Source organism: Corvus moneduloides, chromosome 4 (assembly GCF_009650955.1).
Source record: "Corvus moneduloides isolate bCorMon1 chromosome 4, bCorMon1.pri, whole genome shotgun sequence".
NCBI lineage: Eukaryota > Metazoa > Chordata > Aves > Passeriformes > Corvidae > Corvus > Corvus moneduloides.
The window spans coordinates 68117477-68137155 of record NC_045479.1 but is presented as its reverse complement, the minus strand read 5'-3'; the positions used below and the strand labels follow the sequence as shown (position 1 = coordinate 68137155).

Genomic DNA, 19679 nt, shown 5'->3' with positions numbered 1-19679 from the left:
CAACCAAATCCACTTTCACTGCACATATATATCTGGTAGCTGCTGTTAGATTTTGCATTGCTGTCACCATGCTGTGTGTGTCTAAATCAACAGGTCTACAAGAAATCTTTATTGTGATTGGTTTAAGTTAAACTTTCTCCCTTTTATTCTCTGCAACCGCATCAGAGTGACTGGATCTTTCTGCATTGAAGAGCTCTCCTTTCTGGCACTATGTATTAGATACAGGATGCCCAGTCTGTAGCCTATGAATCAGCTGTGGCACCCTAGAAGGATTTATGCTGCCCACAAACCATTACTGCTTCTCTCTCTCCTAAGAATCCTTATGTCTTCTCCAGTGGCTTGGCTAAAGTATCTCTGTTTTGGAACCAAAATACAGGAATCACGATTCCCATCCCATGCTGCTGTGGCAATGCACATTGTGAATTCAGTTATGTGACCGAAAACAGTCCTGTGATGCTGGGCATCTGCACAGGAGGTGCCATGGCAGCAGCAATCCCACTCTCATGGTGATGGCTGCAGTGCTCGACCTTCTGAGCCTCCTGGCCGACCAATGACTAAAGGTGCCTCATGCCCACAGCCACCGAGTAATGGGACCCCTGCCTGGCTTCATCTGGCGATAAAAGTGCCCAGGCCTTCAGAGCAGCCCTGGTGAGCTGAGACAGCATCTGAGCAGGGTGGGGTGTGGAGGAGCCTGCTACCACTTCAGAGCCAAGCACAAGTGCTCAAGGAGGTTTCAGTCTTGCTCTAGATCTCCACCCTAACTCCAGGGCTCTGAGGTCCAATTTGTTTCACTTTGTGCTGTTGGAATGATTTGTCTTTGCATCATGTTGAAGTTCCTGCTGTGTGCTGTGCTGCAGAACCATTTAAGACTTGGCTGCTGGTTTTACAGAGAATTACTCTTTAAGACCTGAATATGACAAAGCACTTAGAGAAGGGAGTTTTAATTTGATGGGACTACTCCTATATTTAATGGTAGCCCATGGGCTTTACTTGGCTAGATCATGGGATGGGATGTCATGCTCTAGCCTTTCTGAATGTTAATTCTCACAGAAAACTCTGGGAACTTTATGTCTAATGGTATCACCACAGCACACTAAACCACCAAAATAGTGCTAGTTTCCTTATTAAACAGCCTTAGACTATCTATTAATGTTTGCAAGCATTGTAGTTGATCAAACTACTTATTTACCTACATAATGGAAATTGAGGGTAACCATTGTATAATTTTAAAAAGTTGGTTTACCTAGACAATATACTCAACTGTCTGAAAGCCCTGTTTGGAAGAGACACTGAAGCAAATTTTTACCAGCTTTTATGAGAAGGAAAAAGTGGTGATGGTGACTTTATACCTAACTGTTAATTCATCCTGGTTCAACTGTAACAAACTCCACACAGCTGAACTCTTTCCAACTTGTTCTGGGCTGTGAAGCTCTTGTCTCACTCCACAAAGTTACTGAGTAGGTTAATGGCTTTTTCTTTCTCTGGCTGCTGTGATTTATGCAGCCTGTATCCATATCCATCTCCTACAGCTTTGCTGTAGGATACTGATTGTGGGTCAGATGGTGAATGGGATTGGGAACTGATCGAGGTTAAGAGTGACCACTTTTTATGACTCGGTTGAACTGAGCCAGTCTGATCCCTTCTCTGGAGCAGTTTTCTTCCCAACCGCACAATTATACCAGGATGGCTGAGGAAGGGGCCCAGGGGAGGAAGTGAGCAATGGTGGCAGGATTTCAATGGGGGAGGAGGGTGCTGAAGGCCACTTCAGCTGATACTGCTGCCAAAAGAAATGTTCACTGAATCACAGCCCAGTGGCATGTCCAGCCAAATCCTGTGGAAGTTCTCAGTGTCAAGGACAAAATTCTGCTTTCCAGCCCAGTGTGCTTTGATGTCATTTATTCAGCTCCCAGTGTGTTTGGAAGCTCTTTGGCACAGTGATAAGGCATGGAGTAGTGGGTGCTGAAAGGGGAAGTGCCTGGTGCTGGATGGTAGAAACCCCAAACTGAGGGCAAGCAGCAGTAAAAAAAGGTGCTGGTGACAGCATGGTCTCCTGTCTAATGGGGATGGAATAAGACATTTCAGCAGGGGAAGGTTTTAAACTATGTCTGCTCTTCAGCAGTCACAGGTCTGGGTCTTACATTTTGATAAGGAAAGAAATTGGGTGAGCAACCTCTCTCTATGAGAAGAAACAGCATGATAAGGAACTTCGCTTTATATATGTTTCCCTCCTCAGTGCTCCATGTTTCCAATACTAAACCAAGACTGAATTACTGCACTATAAAATGAGTTGAACCCACTGTGACCTGAAGACTGTTTCAGTCTACAGCCAAGTCCATAACCCAAGAAGCACAAAGGATCAGCAACGGGAAGAGAAATAAAAGCCCAGAGCAGAAGGAGTCAGCAGGTAGTCCTTAACAGCCTGCTAATCACAGCGAATAATTTATTACAGCAATGCCACTGGGACTCCATGAGCTTTTAAACCAGTATTTCCTGGAAATGGTTTCTGCTCCTTTTTTATCATTTGTAAATTTGAAACCTTTTATCCCTGTCTGCAATGCAAAGGCGTTTGCAAAGGTCCTAGGAAATGATGAGGATCCCAATGAAATGCGAGTCCAATACATTTTCTGGCCTCACTTGATTCTGGAGGCCCTAGAGAAAGTCCAGACTGTTCTGAATACACCCTGTGACTCAGCAGCATGCCAGAGAGAGGAACGAGACACATCCTCCATACCTCTGACAACAGAAACCAACTTGGTGTCAAACCAAACACCCTCCTTGAACATGAGGATTTATAACCCCTCCCAAAATCCTCTTTGAAAATAACCAACTCAATGTTAAAACCCTGGGTGGATGGTCACACTTTTAGTGCTATCTTCAATCCTTCTGAACTCTTGCCCTCTATTGTATCATGTGGCAAGAAGCTGTGCAAGTGAATTGGGCACCCTGTAACTAAACTGAATTTCATGTTTCTTTTGCCTTTTTGACTGTCCCAGTGTTCTATGATCAGTTAGGACAGCTGACAATTTGTCAGCTTTCTCCTTCCCATTATTCACTAGTTTCTGTACATTTCACATCAATCCTTACCTTATGTTTTTTTAAGTTACTGGTCTGTCATTCCTTCACCACAGGAAGCACAAGTTTAACCACTCCATCAATGCAATTACTGACTTGACAATGCTTCATTATGCCCTAAAGCAGAGAGGATCTACTTGTTCTGCAATAAAGCAGCTCTTAATTAGGCTATTGCTCCTCCTGTGTAAATATCTCATTTTGCCTCTGGAATTGGGAAAGTTCACTCTATCTCTTGTTGTTTGGAAAAGGCCAAGTGGCACCAGACAGCAATCTTTCACTTTCTGGACACAATGTGCTGCTTACTTTGCTCATGCTTTTGACAAGCAGGTGATTTTTCTCTGATCAGGCACTTAAAACTACTGACTTTACTTGTGTTCTGCATTGCTTGTTAAGATGGGTCCGACTCGCTTCTTGTTTTTGCGTGTTTAAATGGGAGGTCAACCTGTTATCTTTGCTCTGGATTCACAATGACACTACAAACTACAAATTAAATTTGTCATGAGAATCACAGACTGTTGAGGACACTTTATGGCAAGGGACAGAGCATTTTCACAGCATGCTTCATTTAATCCCAGAGAAAGGGTAACGCTGAGAAGAAATGGCAGAAACTTCTGTCACAAGGAAATTTTTTGTCAAGTTATGTTCATGGCTGAATTTTGTGATGTCTCACATTTTATCTTATTTCTAAAAGCCTTTATTCCGTTTGGGTTCTCTTCAGTGACCAGATAATGTGAGCAGCGGTAATGTTTATGAGTCCGAGAAAAAAGGCTAACTTTAGGTTTCATTGCCACTAGCTTTCTATAGAAGAAAATGAGATAACACTATACAGACATACTTCTTACAAAGAAACTAAACATTACCAGACTCTCCTTTAAGGTAATTTTATTTTTTATGAGAAGTTAAACATTTTGTCTGTCTTTTTATCTGCCATATGGAAGTTCTTTGGCTGACTTTGTTAATCATTCACTCTTCAGCTTGGAGTTAATTGTTTACTAACTGTTAAGCTGTGTGCACTGGGAAAATGCCTTTGGGCTCTTAAATCAGTGGGACTATCTCACTAGAACAACAGAGATATGCCTAGTGCTACTACTTGGGTGTGCAGATCTCACAGCTCCAGGCTATGCTGCGGGTCTTCATGCACTGATCTCTGGGGATGGAGTGGAGTCACATCCCTGTGTGCTGGTTAAAATGGACACACACCACTCACAGACAAATGCTCACATAGGGCGGCTGCAGTGCCTTGGTTCTCTTTCCAGTTGCCCTGCAACTCAAGCAAAAAACCCTCTAATGACCCTTCTCTGAAAACGATGGTTTGGTCTTTTCTCTTCACAAGAAAGCATTTGTAGAAGTTAAGTTTAACGTAGAGAGAAATGGATTCTGTCCACCCTGGAAGCTGTGAGCTGGTTCTACACAAATGACACTGGTTCTGCAAGCCCAACTTCCAGAATGCTTCACGCAAAATCCTACACAGCTGTATCCCCATTAATGCTGGAGGACTTGATGCCTGAGTGAGAATAGAGCAAGCAGGATGAGGTTCTGGCCCTGCATCAGCCTCAATTCTCCTCTCCAGTCTCATCTAACTTGCTGACAAACCTGGTTGGTTTTCCAGAGACACATGCCTGATTTACTCCAGCAATTTAATAAAACCATGGTTTTGAGTGACTGCTAATGGGATCACCATTAGATAGGTACAGCTGCTTAGTGCAGGCTACAGTTTTACTCGCAAACACAAGAAAGATGGAAATCTATCTAGGATGACATATAGGAAAACATTACAATCACCCTCATAAAACAAGCAAGGTTTTTATATGCACTTAATATAAATGTCTTGATTTCAGCTGGTTTCTTGCTACAATTTTCTGCTTGTGTTTTTTCCAGGGAGACTTATTTTTCCATTGTAAGTTTTCAATTTGTTTCTGGCATCAGCAGTGTGCAGGAACAAAATATTAAAGATCAGAAAAGCCATAATCTCCTTCCCCGTCCCCTGCCAATTTTACCTTGCAGAAAGTTCGGTAAGTTTACCCCTCCCATTTGCACAGCAAAGACTTGAACCAGCCCATGCTGGTGCAGTGAAATGAATCAGATACTGTGGCAGGCTGCTCCCAGACACCAGGGTTATCGAGTGCCATTTTGCAATCTAATTAGCAGAGGATTAAACACTGCGCCTCACTGAGGCAGTTGATCTGCTCTCACCAGAGGGGTTTTACCACCTGTGTAGGGTAAGAAGTCTTTTTACTTGCTCCACAGAAGGTAAAATCACTCCATGGAGAAATAACAAAGCCTCAGCCACTTTGTCCGAGTCCCATCCCTGATTTAGGCTGTTCATTTTGGAATGGCTCTGCCAACAGATGGGGTTTTCAAGCATCGTGTAGCAGAGAAATGCTCATCTAGGCTGTCTTTTCACTGCTGTGGTCTCTGGGTTGTGGCAATGGACAGCCTCTAGCCCGGAAATTCCTGCTCTCCCTTTGTATCCAACCTTCTCTCACAGATATATGACCACTTCTGCCACAGTTCTCAGTGGTTTATACATAAGGCAGCACCACTGTTTTGGGTCTGCTGGATTTCATACATGATTTGCTGAGACCAAAAAACCCCTAATTCCCAATAAAGAGAAAACCAGCCCCCTATTTTTTTAGGGTTACACTTGCAGAAAAAGGATCAGAGGTGCCTAAAGCCCCAGATTTTATTAAGTTCCAAAGCCAATGCTACAGACTAGATTACTCTCAACAGCTGATAAGAGAAGGCTTGACTCTTCTGGTGGAAGTGTGTCTCCTCTCATGCAGTCAGAGCACCTGATCTCTCTTCTCCTTCCTTCTGATGCTTTCCACCAACCCTCTCGTCCATAGAGGGCTGACAATAATTGTTATAGCTTGTGAAAGGCTGAGTCCTGTCATGGCAGGGCAATAATTTCTTCCAAAGAAATGTTTGTATTCCTGACTTCTGAAGGTATCTTTTAAGGACATGTCTTCCCTGGGGGGTTGGCACTACTGGAGATATGTGGGTGCAAACACCTAGCCTAGGCATGTTTTAAACTATCATGTGTGAGGATGGCTTGCCCTGCAGGTAATGATTGATCCCGAATAGATGTGTCTTTTAGTCTTTGTGAAGACCTCCTTACTCTCCTTGTCCTTTCCTTCAATGAATAAGAGCCCTATTAATAGCCTTCAGTGAATAAAAGCCTAATTGATGCCTAATTGTCTCTTGCTGCCTCCTTAGCAGTTCAGTTTTCTACCAAAACCTTGATTCTAGTTTATTTTAATAGAAGATGCTCTCAGTGAGCATTAGGCAGTGTCCAACTTGAATGTGACCAAAAAAGGTGAAAGAAGAATTGGCACAGAGACAATGCAAAGAGAAATACAGTGCATTAATTCACTGTGGAAGCTTTTCCATTCACAGAAGAGCTGTCCAGTTGCTCCAAATCATCCAGTTTTGCAGCCTGCAAGCAAGCCTGAATCCTTGCCTCCCACTGTCTCCACAGGTTTGCAGTGCAACAAGCACTGTTGCTAACAGGCTGTACATTCCCACCTGCAGGGCATGTGCTCAGGGATGAGGGTTTTGTATTAGATGGCATCCTAGGTGGGAAGATCAGAACACACGGGTCCCTCTCATAGGCTGAGCTCAAGAATCAAAACTTCCCATGCCTTTTTTTTAGGCATATGTTGAAAGCCATCTTTACCTGCTACCTTGACATTAACTCTTCAGTTAATAAAATCGTTGCTTATCGAATGTAATGCTGGTCCTGAGAAAATCATGCAATTTTCTTTTTGTAATAAATGGAAGCAGCTTTCCTGTCTCTTCATCTCTTTCTCTCTCGGATCATTTATGGCTTGACAAAACAGTATCAAGGGTTGGCTGAGCACCCCCAATGCACCATAGCCAGTGGATGGAAGGCCTCCAGCACCTGAGAGGATCAGTCCTTGAGTTCCCATCGATGTCTTATGAACCACACAAAAAAGAAACTTCAATTGCAAGATTAAGTGACACTTATTTCCTCCAAACCCCACAACTTTTAATGAATTATGAGCTACTTTTTCCCATTAATTCTTTGCAGACATTCAGACGATTTTGGGAGAAAACGAACATCCTTCAAAAACCACATGAATCAATGCCAGCATTTGGTGTACATCACACCCTTGACTCCAGCTATGACATGTGTGGCAAGCCGAGACCTTGGTAGAAAAGTGAACGCCTACCTTTCTTGGTTTCACTTTGTCATGGTAGTCATATTGAAAAATCCCCTTGTAGCTAAGTCCTAACCACCACGGAATTCCCTGTTTGTCCTGAAAGAGAAAACAGAGGGAGTCATATTGAATAAGATGGGGAAATGCTGGAGATTTCCTGTGTTGTCATTCAAGGTGAACATTTGTTCCTAAGTAGCATCTTTGAATGGGTGTTGTTAAATTTCCCCCTGCAAGTTCCCACAAGTCACAAAGCTCCACAGTGTTTAAAAGAGATCTGTTTCACTTTTTGCCATGACATATAAAACAATTTAAAATATGGCACATGTGATCAAGTTACTCAGAATGCTGTCAGGGGAGGTGAGGAGGTTTGACATGGGTCCCTTGTGCAGTGGTGCATCCTCTTTCTCTCCCCTGTAAATTATTCAGTCTGAACACTGAAGATTGGAGGAAGGAAAGCAAATCACCCAGCTGACTTGAATTATGTGGAGGGATTTTAGCATTAGTCTTGAAAATGCAGCGGTAATGGGATCTGAGAGCTACCAAGTGATAAGGTCTGACAGGCTGAGACCCAACTGTTTTGTGTCTGAGTGTGCAATAAAATGGCCTTATGGAGTAATGGCTGATATCTGATGCCAGTCTCTACAACTTACTGAGCTGAAGTCCTCAATGAAATTACATCTGTTCTGTTAATATGATAGAGAATGGCAAGGTAAAGCACAGCAAAACCAAAACCCTCACATCAGGAAGAAGCAAACCCTATTATGTGCAACATTTGCTGCCTCATTGCTGCTCACTGCTGCTTATTGACCATGGGGAGCTCACTGGAATAGCTCTCAAGTGTTTGTAGGATTGAACATCCAGCCCAATCCACAAGATTTTTCTTGATCTAGAATGCTCCAAGAGATCTGGATGCAAAAGGTGCTGGAGAGATCCTGTCCTCTGAGAAAAGATGAGGCTAATGCTTTTTGCAAAATAATAATAGCCTTATTATTACATTCTATTAGCAGGAATAGACTAGAACCGCATCCCCTGAGACAGGTACAGTCAGATATTTGTGTTTTTATGGTACCCCATGTGTGCAAGATATTACAGATGTATGAAAAACTGTATGATCTGTGCACAGAGATAATGATGAAACACATCAAAACTTCAGGGGTGATAAATGAGGGAATATGCTCTGGGGAATGTGGATCTAGCTTTCTTTATATGTTTATTGATTTCTCTACTTAAAAAAAAATAACAAACCTACACAGCTGGTCAGGCAGGGAAGTAATAATGATAATATGAGGTTGGAAATTTTGGTGATAAATCATTAGACAAAAGAAATGAGGGATTTCATGAATACCTGCATGAAGTCCACATAGAAGTGGAGAGCTGTTTGGGGATGAGAATGTGTTATCTATCTCTAGAGTACAGGACAATGTTCTGGCATTAAAAAGATGTACAATCTCTGTATCCATCTACATATCTCATGTGAGGGGAGCTGCAGTATGTAGGTCACGGCTGGCCCTAGATAGGTTTTCATGGATCTGCCATCTGGGAAAGGTCTGACCTCCTGGAGCTACAAAAAAGAGTGCCTGCCAGAGATGTGTCTGGCTTGTGCCTTTGGTGGTGGTTCACTGGCATTGCCATGCTGCTGACTATGAGCTGAACGCTCCAGCACAATAGGACTGCAAGAGTTTTATCTCCAAGAACAGGATTTTCCTCTTTGGAACTGTATTTACTAAACATGCACACACAGTTGAAATAAGTTTACCCTACCTCAGGAAGTGAAATGAGACTTTAGCAGCAGTGTATTGTATTCTGAGAGCAGGATGGCTGTTTGTACCTCTCTCCCTCCCTCTCCAACAGGAGTTTAATTCAGTGAAGGACCCTTCTTGTAGCACGTACCTTTACTGCGTAATAATGCACTCCATATGTTGGGAGGGATTCTACAATGCTCATGTAACTGCAAAACAACACAGAAGAGAATAACACGTCTGAGAAGCTGAGAGGATGATCTGAAAAAAACCTTTGATAAATAAATAATTATGCCAAGAAATACTTAAAAATGAAGCATTGCATGAGATGGGAAGCATAGTAACATATTGTATTTACAGTCCTGTATAAATATTTCCTATTAATACAAGGGTCACAAAGAAATCACTCTTATTTCACTTACTTTACAATTGCTTGACCTCTTGTCTGACCATTTAGTTTCTTGTAATGTTCAATGACTCGATCCTCACTGGAAAGGAAAAAAATTGGATGTTTTATATAATGGCATTATCATGACTAAGAATCTTGTCAAAAGCTGAAGAGATCTTTCTGTTACACAGCTACTGCCTGACAGAATCAAAAGATGCCAAGCAAAACCATTAGATGAGGGGATTTGGTGCAGACCAGGGTAAACAAAGGGGGAGTCACCGACTGAGAATAAAAATGGTTTTCTAAGAGTTGGGTTTCTAGTAGAACCCTTTTTCCTCACAAGCATGGTACCTACTTGTACAGACTTTTCCCTCTCTGCATTCCTTTCCTTATCTACAAATGATGCCCACAATATTACACTGTGGGCAAACAGATTCACCTTGGAGCTGATGAAGATCTGCTCTGCCCTAACTGAAGTAACTTCTTCTCAAGCCCATCACATCCTCTGAAAGATGGTCAAAACTGTCAGAAATTGGTGGCCAGTCATAGCCCTAAGACTGACAGATTCCTCCTCACTGCAACTGCATAACTGCAGGTGCACTGGTGGAACTACTCTGGAGCAACCTCTCTCAGCAGGAAGCTGAATTCCTAGTGTACACAGAGGAATAATAACAGCAGGTTAAACAGTGACAGGGGATATTTCCAGGCACTCAAACTTGAGTTTCTTTACTCTTAAAGTACTCATGTGCTTTTGCTTGCTTTTGGGTTATACTAATGTGCATTCCCCAGGCAACTCCTGGCTATGCACAGGGAGTTGGCATGAGCTGGGGCCCATTCCCAACAGCTCTTCGGAGACTAAGATCATTTAATGTCTTAGAAAGACATGAACCATGTCATCATGTTTTCCAAGGTGAAATGGAGGCTATTCCACACCAGTGGGCCTCTGTGTCAGAGAACAATTCTGAGTGTGTGCCAACAAGCAGTAGAGATGGAGCATCCAAGAGAAATCAGCACGACCCAAATGACAGATTGAGAGACACCCGTAAGTTCATTTTTAAAGCATTTCATTCATTATTCTCCAGTGAGCGGGCAGCAGAAGTATCTGATGCATACAATCAGCTGTGCTAGCAAGTTCGCAGCATGGCAAAGTATAAGCCAAGGATCCAGTGTAGTGCACACAAGACCTGCTCTGTTACACTGGCATGACAGAACACTTAGGTCCTCAGGTTTAAAACCAATTTCTTGCCCTTTATTTTGTAATACTAAGGACAGGGAATCTGATGAGTCCCCTGGAGATACTGTACAGAACTTGCCAGACAAGAGGAAGGAAACCTAAACTACCTTTATGCCACCTTAGTGACCTCCCCACCTGGCCCTGCATAAGCTTCCAGCAGTGCCGCGTGTCCATCCCATGCCATCACACTGCATGTGGTTTAGGGCAATGTGAACTGGCATTCCTCCCTCCCTTCATTTCCTGGATCCAGCATGACCCCCTAATGGGGCCTTTCAGTTGTCCACCATGTGGTAATCCTTCCTCAGGCAGAACTGAAGCCATTTGTATTGCTAGGCAGTGTGAAGGAGCATAGCAGTGTGGGATGATGTGATAGATGACCTCACCATGACTGCTCAGAGATGCCCACAGGAGCTTTTGTGGAGGACTGCAAAGCCTTTCACTAGCCTGGCTTAACATGACCGCATCTTCTCCTTGCTGCCTTCCCCATTTGCACCCCTGTGCCAGAGAGGACAGAACCTCTTTTTAGAAAGAGAGGCAGAATCTCTGGAGCCAAAGCATCTTTTAGAAAGAAGAGGCACAGGGAAGCTGAGGATTGTGCAGCCCTAATAATGAAGAGAGAAAGGAGGAGAATCAGAAACACCAGTGTAGGCAGCACAGAGCAATTCAGAGACAGTCTGTCAGATTGTCAACAGGGCCAGCTCTTCCCTCACAAGCCTGTTGTTTATCTGAGAGTAACTGCTTTCCTTACTCACTCATCAAGTGGCTTCTCCCATTCATCCTACAAAAATAAAAGAGTCTTTTTTGGGGCAAGGTGAAGTGATGTCCCACTAGCAGGTCACAGCAGGAACAGGATGCTGACTGAGCCAGTGACACATTACATGGGTAAAGGAATGGTCCAGCTCTCCCTTCAAATCCCTCAGAATCATTTTAATGCTTAGAAAATGATCTGAAAGCTCTAAATTCTACAGCTATGAAACCATATTCAGCACACTGATCCAAGCAAGTACCACAGATGTTAAGGGTGTGCACATGAAGGCAGAGCCTGGGTCTCCTGCCATGATTGTCATAAACAGGATTACTTTTGGAGCAATAACTGAATTACATGAGTGTTCAGTATTGGAAGAACTCCAAAAAACATCATTCTTAATAAAAAAGATAGACAGAGAGGGCTTACAGCCCTTTGAAATTACCTCTTAAAACCATGATTACATGTGGATGCAATTCCACCGTCTCAGACAGGAACAAACCAGGAGTGACTTCTCAGAACATAATGGAGTTTCTCCAGTTGAAAACACTGCTAGCTTTATTTTCCACTCTGTGCAGTTTATTGCACAGATCAAGCTCTCATATTGCTGCCATTCAAGGAAAGGATAGATGCACCTGGACAAGCTGATTATTTAATGTGATTCTGGATGTGCTCTGCTTTCTTATAAATGATTATTATAAAATTATTGATATGTCCCTAGACCATACTCCTTGGGCAGGAAGCCAATTGATGGCCCATTTCCTTCAAAAGGACAGATCAGATGTAAGCAAGCCTTCCTGAACATCAGGACAAATAGTTATGCTTTTAACCCATGTTAGAAATGTGGGATAGTCCAGGCTTTACCCAGTTCTTCTAAACAAATGCAGTCAATGCTATACCTCCATTGCTCTGTTAGGATACTGATAATCTTCCTTTGTAAAATGTTTTGTGGTATACAGATGTTAAGTGCCAGGTAAGTATCATCTTTGTTTCTTCTTTCCTTTGGACAAAACTTACAAAGCCTGAATTATCAATCAAGGCATATATAAGACGGAGATCTGCGGCCTTTCACCTTTCTGCAGCACTGGGCTTATCACCGGGGAAAGAAACGTACTCCAGAGCATGACTCTTTCAATCTATTTTGGATGGATTCCTTGGGAAGAGGTTACTGCTGCTTCTTTCCACTGACAGCAAAGGGAGCTGAGGGCACCTAGCCCAGATAGCGACATCCACACTGGAAAAATGTTCACAGTCAGAACAATCTGTGTGACAGTCCCTCCTCTAACAATTCTTTGAACTTCCTTTTCCTTCCCACTGCCCTGTGCAAGAAGGACCATCCAGCACAGAGGTTGCTTTCTGCCTTCAGCTCTGGGTTGGAGGGTTAAGCCCAGCATGTGCCAGGGAAAACAAGCAAAATCAATCACGGGTCAGAAGGAGCATTAGCAGAGTCTATAAACATGCTCCCCTATAATTTCAGCTGTTCATCTCAAGGCAGCTGCCATGCTGCTATTGACAGCTGGGAGAGTGCTAGGACACTGCTGGGACCACCAGCTGACATCTCCTCTCTCCCTGCTTTGCTTTGTTGCTGTGTTGGTGACACAGAAACTCATTCACAGTGCAGGGCTGGCAGAGGATGCTTGACTAATGTGGAGACAGAGACACGGAGGCTGCCGAAGCACTGCTGTCTGTTTGCCAGCTCATAAAACATTCTCCCCAAAGATGCAGAAGTTAATACATGGATGATATCCTGAGGCAGACAACTCTGATAAAGATCTTTAGAACCAACAAGAAATCCCTCCTGTCCCAGCAGCTTATAGAACTGGACAGCAGACAACTTGCAAGCAAATGCAGGCCTTGAGTTTCTCATCATCAGATCCAGATTTTCAAAGTTAGTTGCTCCCTCCCTCTCTTCCCAGCACACCAAGCTGTTTTAATAAATTGCTGTTCTTTAGTGTTGTTCTGCTTCTAACCTGATTTGACCATTTTGATTATATTCTTGAATGAATAATGTCTTTATTTGCATACGCTGTCATACAGTCATATGCTGTCCCTCTGAAGCCACTAGCACCTCTTAGGCCAAGGGACCAAGAGCTGGACCAGGGCCTCAGGACTGTGTTGAACTAGAGAAAATCACTAAATAGCAATTTTCAGATGATATTTTCAGAGGTGGGTTTTCTGGCAACACTAATGCTTTGGGTTGCTACAAACAAGCTCGCGTTCAAAGTCTGTGGGAACCTGGGAGAAGTCTCTCTTCCCCCGGTCTGTTGAAAATTCCATTCTAGCATCTACTTTTGTGTTGTTGCATCTCCTTCTGGCCTTATTATTGACAACCCACTACTGGGCTGGCTTGTTGGGGAGGATCTGAAATGAGATAAAATGCAATGGCAAGTGTCTGGGAAGGAGCACTGTGAGTTAACACATTTCTAAAGGTTCTCTCCAGTCTCTGTGATTAGTTTCATGTCTGTTTCCATGCATGGCCAAGAGAAATCAAAACTCAGGGCCCCAACTCCTGGACTGTGTGGGAGGACCAGAAGCTCAGCTTTCATTAAAAGGAAAAGAAACGCAAACAAACGCAACAAAAAGCCCCTTCTTTCTTCACCAGTAATCAGAGATGCCAAAAGATGCTTGAGAACAAGATGTGCAACTGATTATTCTGAACCTGGAGAAAGCTGCAAGAGAATACAGGGAAGAGAAAGGCCTAGTACCATGGGTATGGAACCAGGAGACTCCATGAAGGTGGAATCAGAGACACAAACTGTACTGGTCTAAGAATCCAGCAGTCATTCCACAAGTCTCTTTGGTAGGTGCAACAGTTGATGCTTTTTCATGGTGTGTGATGGAGATGTTGTATTATTTCATGCAGATCTATTACAGCATCTTGCTGAAGGTATCACCATATTTACTTGATTATTCATTTTATTATCTCTTAATCCATTTCATCTGATAAAAATGTAGTACAAAGTTCTTTGGTTTGTCTGTTTTAAATTAACTAGAGCCATTACCCATCCCACCTTTAATGTTTTCAAAGTTTCTTTCCAGGGTTGGAGATTCACTTGTGACTGCTTGCGCTAATGCTGAAGAACTGCAGAATAAAACTGATTGCTCACAGAAAAGGACTGGATGAAATCTGCATCCAGTACACAATCTGTATGAGATGCAAAGTGAACACCGTTTTAAAAATCTGCTCCATTAGATCACTGAAGTTTGATCTGTACTTTTGAGTCTTTTTGTCTGATTCAGCAACAGCCGCTTCCTGAGAGCATTAAGTGTTTTAGAGGATTTTTAGAAAAAAGCCATCATTAAAAAATAATGAACTATTAATGTTAAAGAGGTCTCTGAGACTTGGTTACTGACATGAAATCACAAGGGAGTCACAGGACTGTAGCCTCTGATTTTATTACCCCATTGGCAACACCATCTTCCCAACCTGTAACCTGTTCTCAGTCACACGAGAACCCCCACAAAATTAAGTACAGCTGCAAGTGCTGTACCTTGTGTATAAATGCAAATACTCATATTCTGAGCACGAGGATTTTACATGGCTCTTCTTGCTATGTGGCACTTTATTAAGACCTTAGGCCATGTTGTTGCTGAAAAGGTCAGATTTGCCTTCCCTGACAATGCCTACTTGTTCCCACCTCTCCTCTTGTGAGGCTTTCAGCTTGAGCTCCCAGTCTGTCAATCAGCCAGACCACCTGGAAATGTACTGCTTTTGAGGGTGTGGAGTAGTTCTTGGGAAAAGAGATGCTCCTAAGATGAAGACCATTCTTCTTCAATGAAATGGCAGCCTATATTTATCACATTTCATGAAGATTTGATTTGGTTCTTAGAGAGAAATACTAGGAGATTGTGATGATCCACAGTTTTTGTGTCAGTGATCCTAATTTCTGCTGAGGACTCCGAATCTCTTCTTGTATTATCAGAAAGTGATTAGGAGACCTCATGATGAGCTTGCCTATGACTTGACATTAGGTAGAGTTAATTTCACTGCTGTAGCCATGCTACAAGAAGTGGCTGACCTTTTTGGCAAAGAGAAGAACTGAGATCATAACCTACAAACTGATTTGTTTCCCCCTGCCATCCTCAGATTGCCAAAATGCAGAAATTAAAAGAGTAGCAGATAAAGAAGTTCAATCCAACCCCCAGGCTTACAGCCTAAAGCTTTAAAGGCAAACATGAAAGAGCAACAAGAAGAAAATGAAGTGAAGGTGTCTCACCTTTAATGAATAGTCTTTCCCCAAATTCTTTTCTATTTGCACAGATAAAAGGGATATGCAGGGTGGCAAAAAGAATCTATGTGTGTGGCATATAAAATCTAAGTGTGACCCTGCTCCTACCCTGGGTTTACTTTTCTGTGCAATAAAGACAGCAAACAAGCACCCACCTCCAAACATCACTGAGTTCATACAAAAGGAGATAAGTTCAGCTGTGCCATACAGAGAGGACTTGCAAGATTGAACTGAATGACTCAACACAGGGCAGTGCAAAAGATTGACATTTCCAACTGGGAAAACTCTTTCACAGATGGAAAATGCTGGTAAGTAAATGGCACATTAGGCATTTTTATTTCATCAGGACATTTGCACACTTACAGTGGATTTTTGGCCAGGCATTTGGCAGATGGGGAAACTGAGGCCCAGGGTGGTAGCTCTACTTGTGTTAACTCATGCAATGAGCCAGTGGCAGACCTAGAGCCAGAAGACAGGGATCTCTGCATCCCATTTCCACTCTCAGACCACATTGCCAGAGCCAGGTCCTGCACAAGACACTGCAGAGGGTGATACATTACCAGTAAGCGAGGGAAGGATGCTCCTTCAGCGCTGGTGTTGGAAGGGCTGGCAGCTTCTTTAATTCATTCCTTACAACTTCATTGCTGAAAGAGAGTTCAAAAGGAGGATCAGGCTACAAGAAAACAACCACAATATTTGATATTACTTGACCTAGCTGGCAGGCTGCTATGGCTCTACATCTGTTCCTTCTTAACAAAAGGCACTGGGGTTTCCTTTTTCTCCTCTCTTTATTTGTTTTATGGCAGCCCAGTTAACTTTTCCTTCTATTATCAAAATTGGAGAGAAACTCTCCCAGATGGTTATGTTGAAGCACTTCCTACCAGTGACTGGACACAAAAGCCACCATGTCACATGTCACTGAGCAGGGTGCCATGGACATTTTCATATAGGGAAAAAAAAAAACAAGGGGAAGAGAAAGTGATGCTTTCAGCTGCAATTATACACCTTTATTTAATGCTTTACAAACTGCTGCAAAAAGTAATGATTTGCTTTCTTAGCATCACAGGTTATTCTTAACCTCTTGCCCAGTGACCTGTCCTTTGCATAACATCTTCACTGATAAGACTCCAGTTTGAATTTGTGTCCTGCTACACAAAACCCTCCCACGGAACCACCTCACTAACATTCTTCCTGCAGCCTCCAGTGGCCACAATGGCCAGCTGGAGCAGCATCACTGCACAGCAGAGAGCAGGGAGAGCTCATGAAATGGGAGGCAGATTCTCACAGATGAAATGAAACCGTGGGATTTTCTCCTACAAACCCCAAATGCCTCCCTTCCCACTTTTAAACACACAAGGAATTGTGTGCACATTAAAAAAAAAAAAAAGCCTCAAAGGCTTGGGAAGGAAGGCAGTGCTGCTATTAATTTTTAAAATTGTAGAAATACACAGCCAAGAGGGCCAGACAGGACACAGAGGAGTGCCAAAGAATTAATGTTGACCGGCTTACTTCTTGCCAGCAAGTTTTTCTGCCTTCTTAAACCCTTCCCTTTATCCTACCCAAAAGTGTGGCTGTGCTGGAGCTGCACAGAGGGATACCTCTTCCAGAGCTCTAGATTTCCCAGCCCACTGGCTTCTCCAGTGGGGCTGGTAGACAGTCAGATAGGTAGTCTTGACCTCTCTGGCTGTAGACCAGAGATCCTAACATCTGCTATAGACTCGAGGAGCTCTTGGACATCCCAGAGCCTGGGTTTCAGTTTTGTCTCTGGGACAGTCTGTATGGTGGCTTGAAGAGAGGTCATACTTCTTCAGTTGTAAAAATCTTCCCACAGCATTTCTCCATTTGCACATCCCAGCAGCAGGCTCTGCCTGAGACCTAGGTGGGTTTGTCTTAATTGGAGTCTGCAGGTTAATTGCTAGGTTGGGCCATAGGGTAAACCACTGACATAAATCCTGGAGCAGGCATTTTGGACATGTCTACAGACATCTATTATTTATTATTATGGTAGTTTTCTTGACCTCCAAATAAGTAGTTTTAAAACAGGACCAAACTTCTAGTCAGGAGAAATCTATGAGAGATGCCCAAGTCTCAATTAGGCTCAAATTTTGCAGAGTGAAGATGTGCTGAATAGCACACAAGAACTGAGGCAACCACTGCCATGCCAAGCACATGGAAAACTACTCTGTAACACCTCCTATGCCAAGCCAAAAGTCTTTTGACAAACAGTGTTTGAACACCCACTCCTGCTCAAATCCCATGGTCATTCAGCCATCAGAGAATTCTTCTTTTCTAAGTGCAAATGCTCAAAAATGATTCAGATTTATTCTTCCATGGCAGGTAAATACCTGCACAAGTCTGAACATGAATTTGCTCTGCTCCATGTTATCTGCTGATCTGGATGCTCTGTTCTGTGACTGACAGGACACAAGTTGTTGCCTAGAAAACAAGTTGTTGCTTTTTAGAGTTTACCGGGTCTGCCCAGAGCTTTCTACTCCACAGCATGTTCACACTCAGCTCCTACTGAGGTTTTTGAAATTTTGAAGAAACTGGGAAAGAAGAACAGAACTTGGGACAATCGGAGCAGAAGCAGCAGTAACTGCCCTCAAATGAAGGTTTTTTGAAGCTGGCTGCTCATAGAAGGAAGTTGAGAGATTTCCAAAACTTTTCTGGGAAAGCACAGAGTGAGTTCCAAACAGGGACTTTCTGAGCCCAGCAATCTATCAAATAGGGCAAGATTAGTGGTGACTAACGATCCTTGAGTGTCTGGGAAAAACTCAGAGTCAGTAATGGCTCCCATAAAAGAAAGGACTAACACCAGTCAGCTCTGTTTTTTCTGTCAGTGAGGAGCAAAGTTTGCCCGCCCTGTGATAAGGTCTTTTAAGAATCAGAAAAAAAGACATTCTTAGTGATGTTGGGCAGAATTAACATTTCTGCTCAGCACCTAGAAAATATCATAAGGGTAATGCCTCACAGCCTTAAAGCACCAAATATATGTCATGCAGTAATTTCCAGGAACAAAAAGGCATTTCATTCTATGGTCCATATATTCACTAAGCCTTCTGGCAAGACTCATCCCAAGACAAATTAATTTAGGCTCTCAAAAAGATGTCAAATCAAAAATGGAAAACAATAATGACTCAGGCTGCATTTGAACTAGTGGCCATGAGGTCACTTTCCGCTTGGCTCCTTATAAAACACTGAACCCCTCAAATTTTAAAATGTTTCCAGCAGGATCACAAGCAGTTTTGTACTTTCTGCCTTTCATGCTCTTTCGAGTGAAATATCTCAGGGTGTTTATTTTATTACTGTATTTAGAAAGTGTTTAATTCGGTCACTTGTGCTGCATTTATTTTATATTTGGAAGTGTCCAGCCTCCAGGGCTGATATACACAGAAGGGTGCTTAGGATACAGATTTACTAATATGCAGGGAAAAGGCTCCAAACACACTTTCTCTGTGTTCCCTAGACCACTTTATTTCCTTTTTTCCTACGGTGGAAATGATAATATTTAAAGGACTGAATAACAATATGAAAACTGAACTGGAAAAGCCATCTGCATGGGCTCCTGAAAGTTGGTTAGAAAGGCAGAAGTAAGGTTGACTAACAATGGACCTAGATAACAGAACTCCTTTTTCTTGGGTTTGTTCTGGTACTGCCTGTTTAATGAGTCTTGTCCAAATAAGTTAGTCACCACCTCTCAGTATTCTATCTACATATGGGGGCAAAAAGGCCTGCCTAGCCACTTCATAAACATTTTGTGAAAAACAAGTTCTTGCAAACTAGTTGCAATAATTTTGAGCAAGATTACATATGCAGTTGTCTCAGGAAATACATTTTCCAGCATGTATAATAACAATGATCAGTAACAAAACAAAACTGCAGGTTAAAGTTACCAACTCTTCTCAGCATGGTAATTCATTCTGTAGAACTGCAAGAGGAAATGCAGAGTCTGAGATTCTCAGATTAGATGGTACTTTTCGAAATACAGTGTTTAGGATCTTCACCATTAGGCTGAAAGAATACAGCTTGGGTTTTGTAACCCTTTAATACATTCTAATTGGTTAAATGTCACTTGGTTACACAGAAAGAAA

General features: G+C 42.7%; 1 protein-coding gene across 9 annotated transcripts in view; it reads right to left on the bottom strand.

The window, feature by feature from the left end:
- Positions 1 to 19679, bottom strand: part of FRMD4A (FERM domain containing 4A) — a 358272-nt gene that overhangs the window by 45814 nt on the left and 292779 nt on the right. For all 9 annotated transcript variants that reach the window (XM_032107903.1, XM_032107901.1, XM_032107904.1 and 6 more), the window contains 4 exons: positions 16149 to 16232; positions 9415 to 9480; positions 9144 to 9201; positions 7266 to 7352 (listed from right to left, as the gene is read on the bottom strand). In XM_032107903.1, the coding sequence (XP_031963794.1) occupies positions 7266 to 7352; positions 9144 to 9201; positions 9415 to 9480; positions 16149 to 16232 (295 nt within the window). The remainder of the gene's footprint in view (positions 1 to 7265; positions 7353 to 9143; positions 9202 to 9414; positions 9481 to 16148; positions 16233 to 19679) is intronic.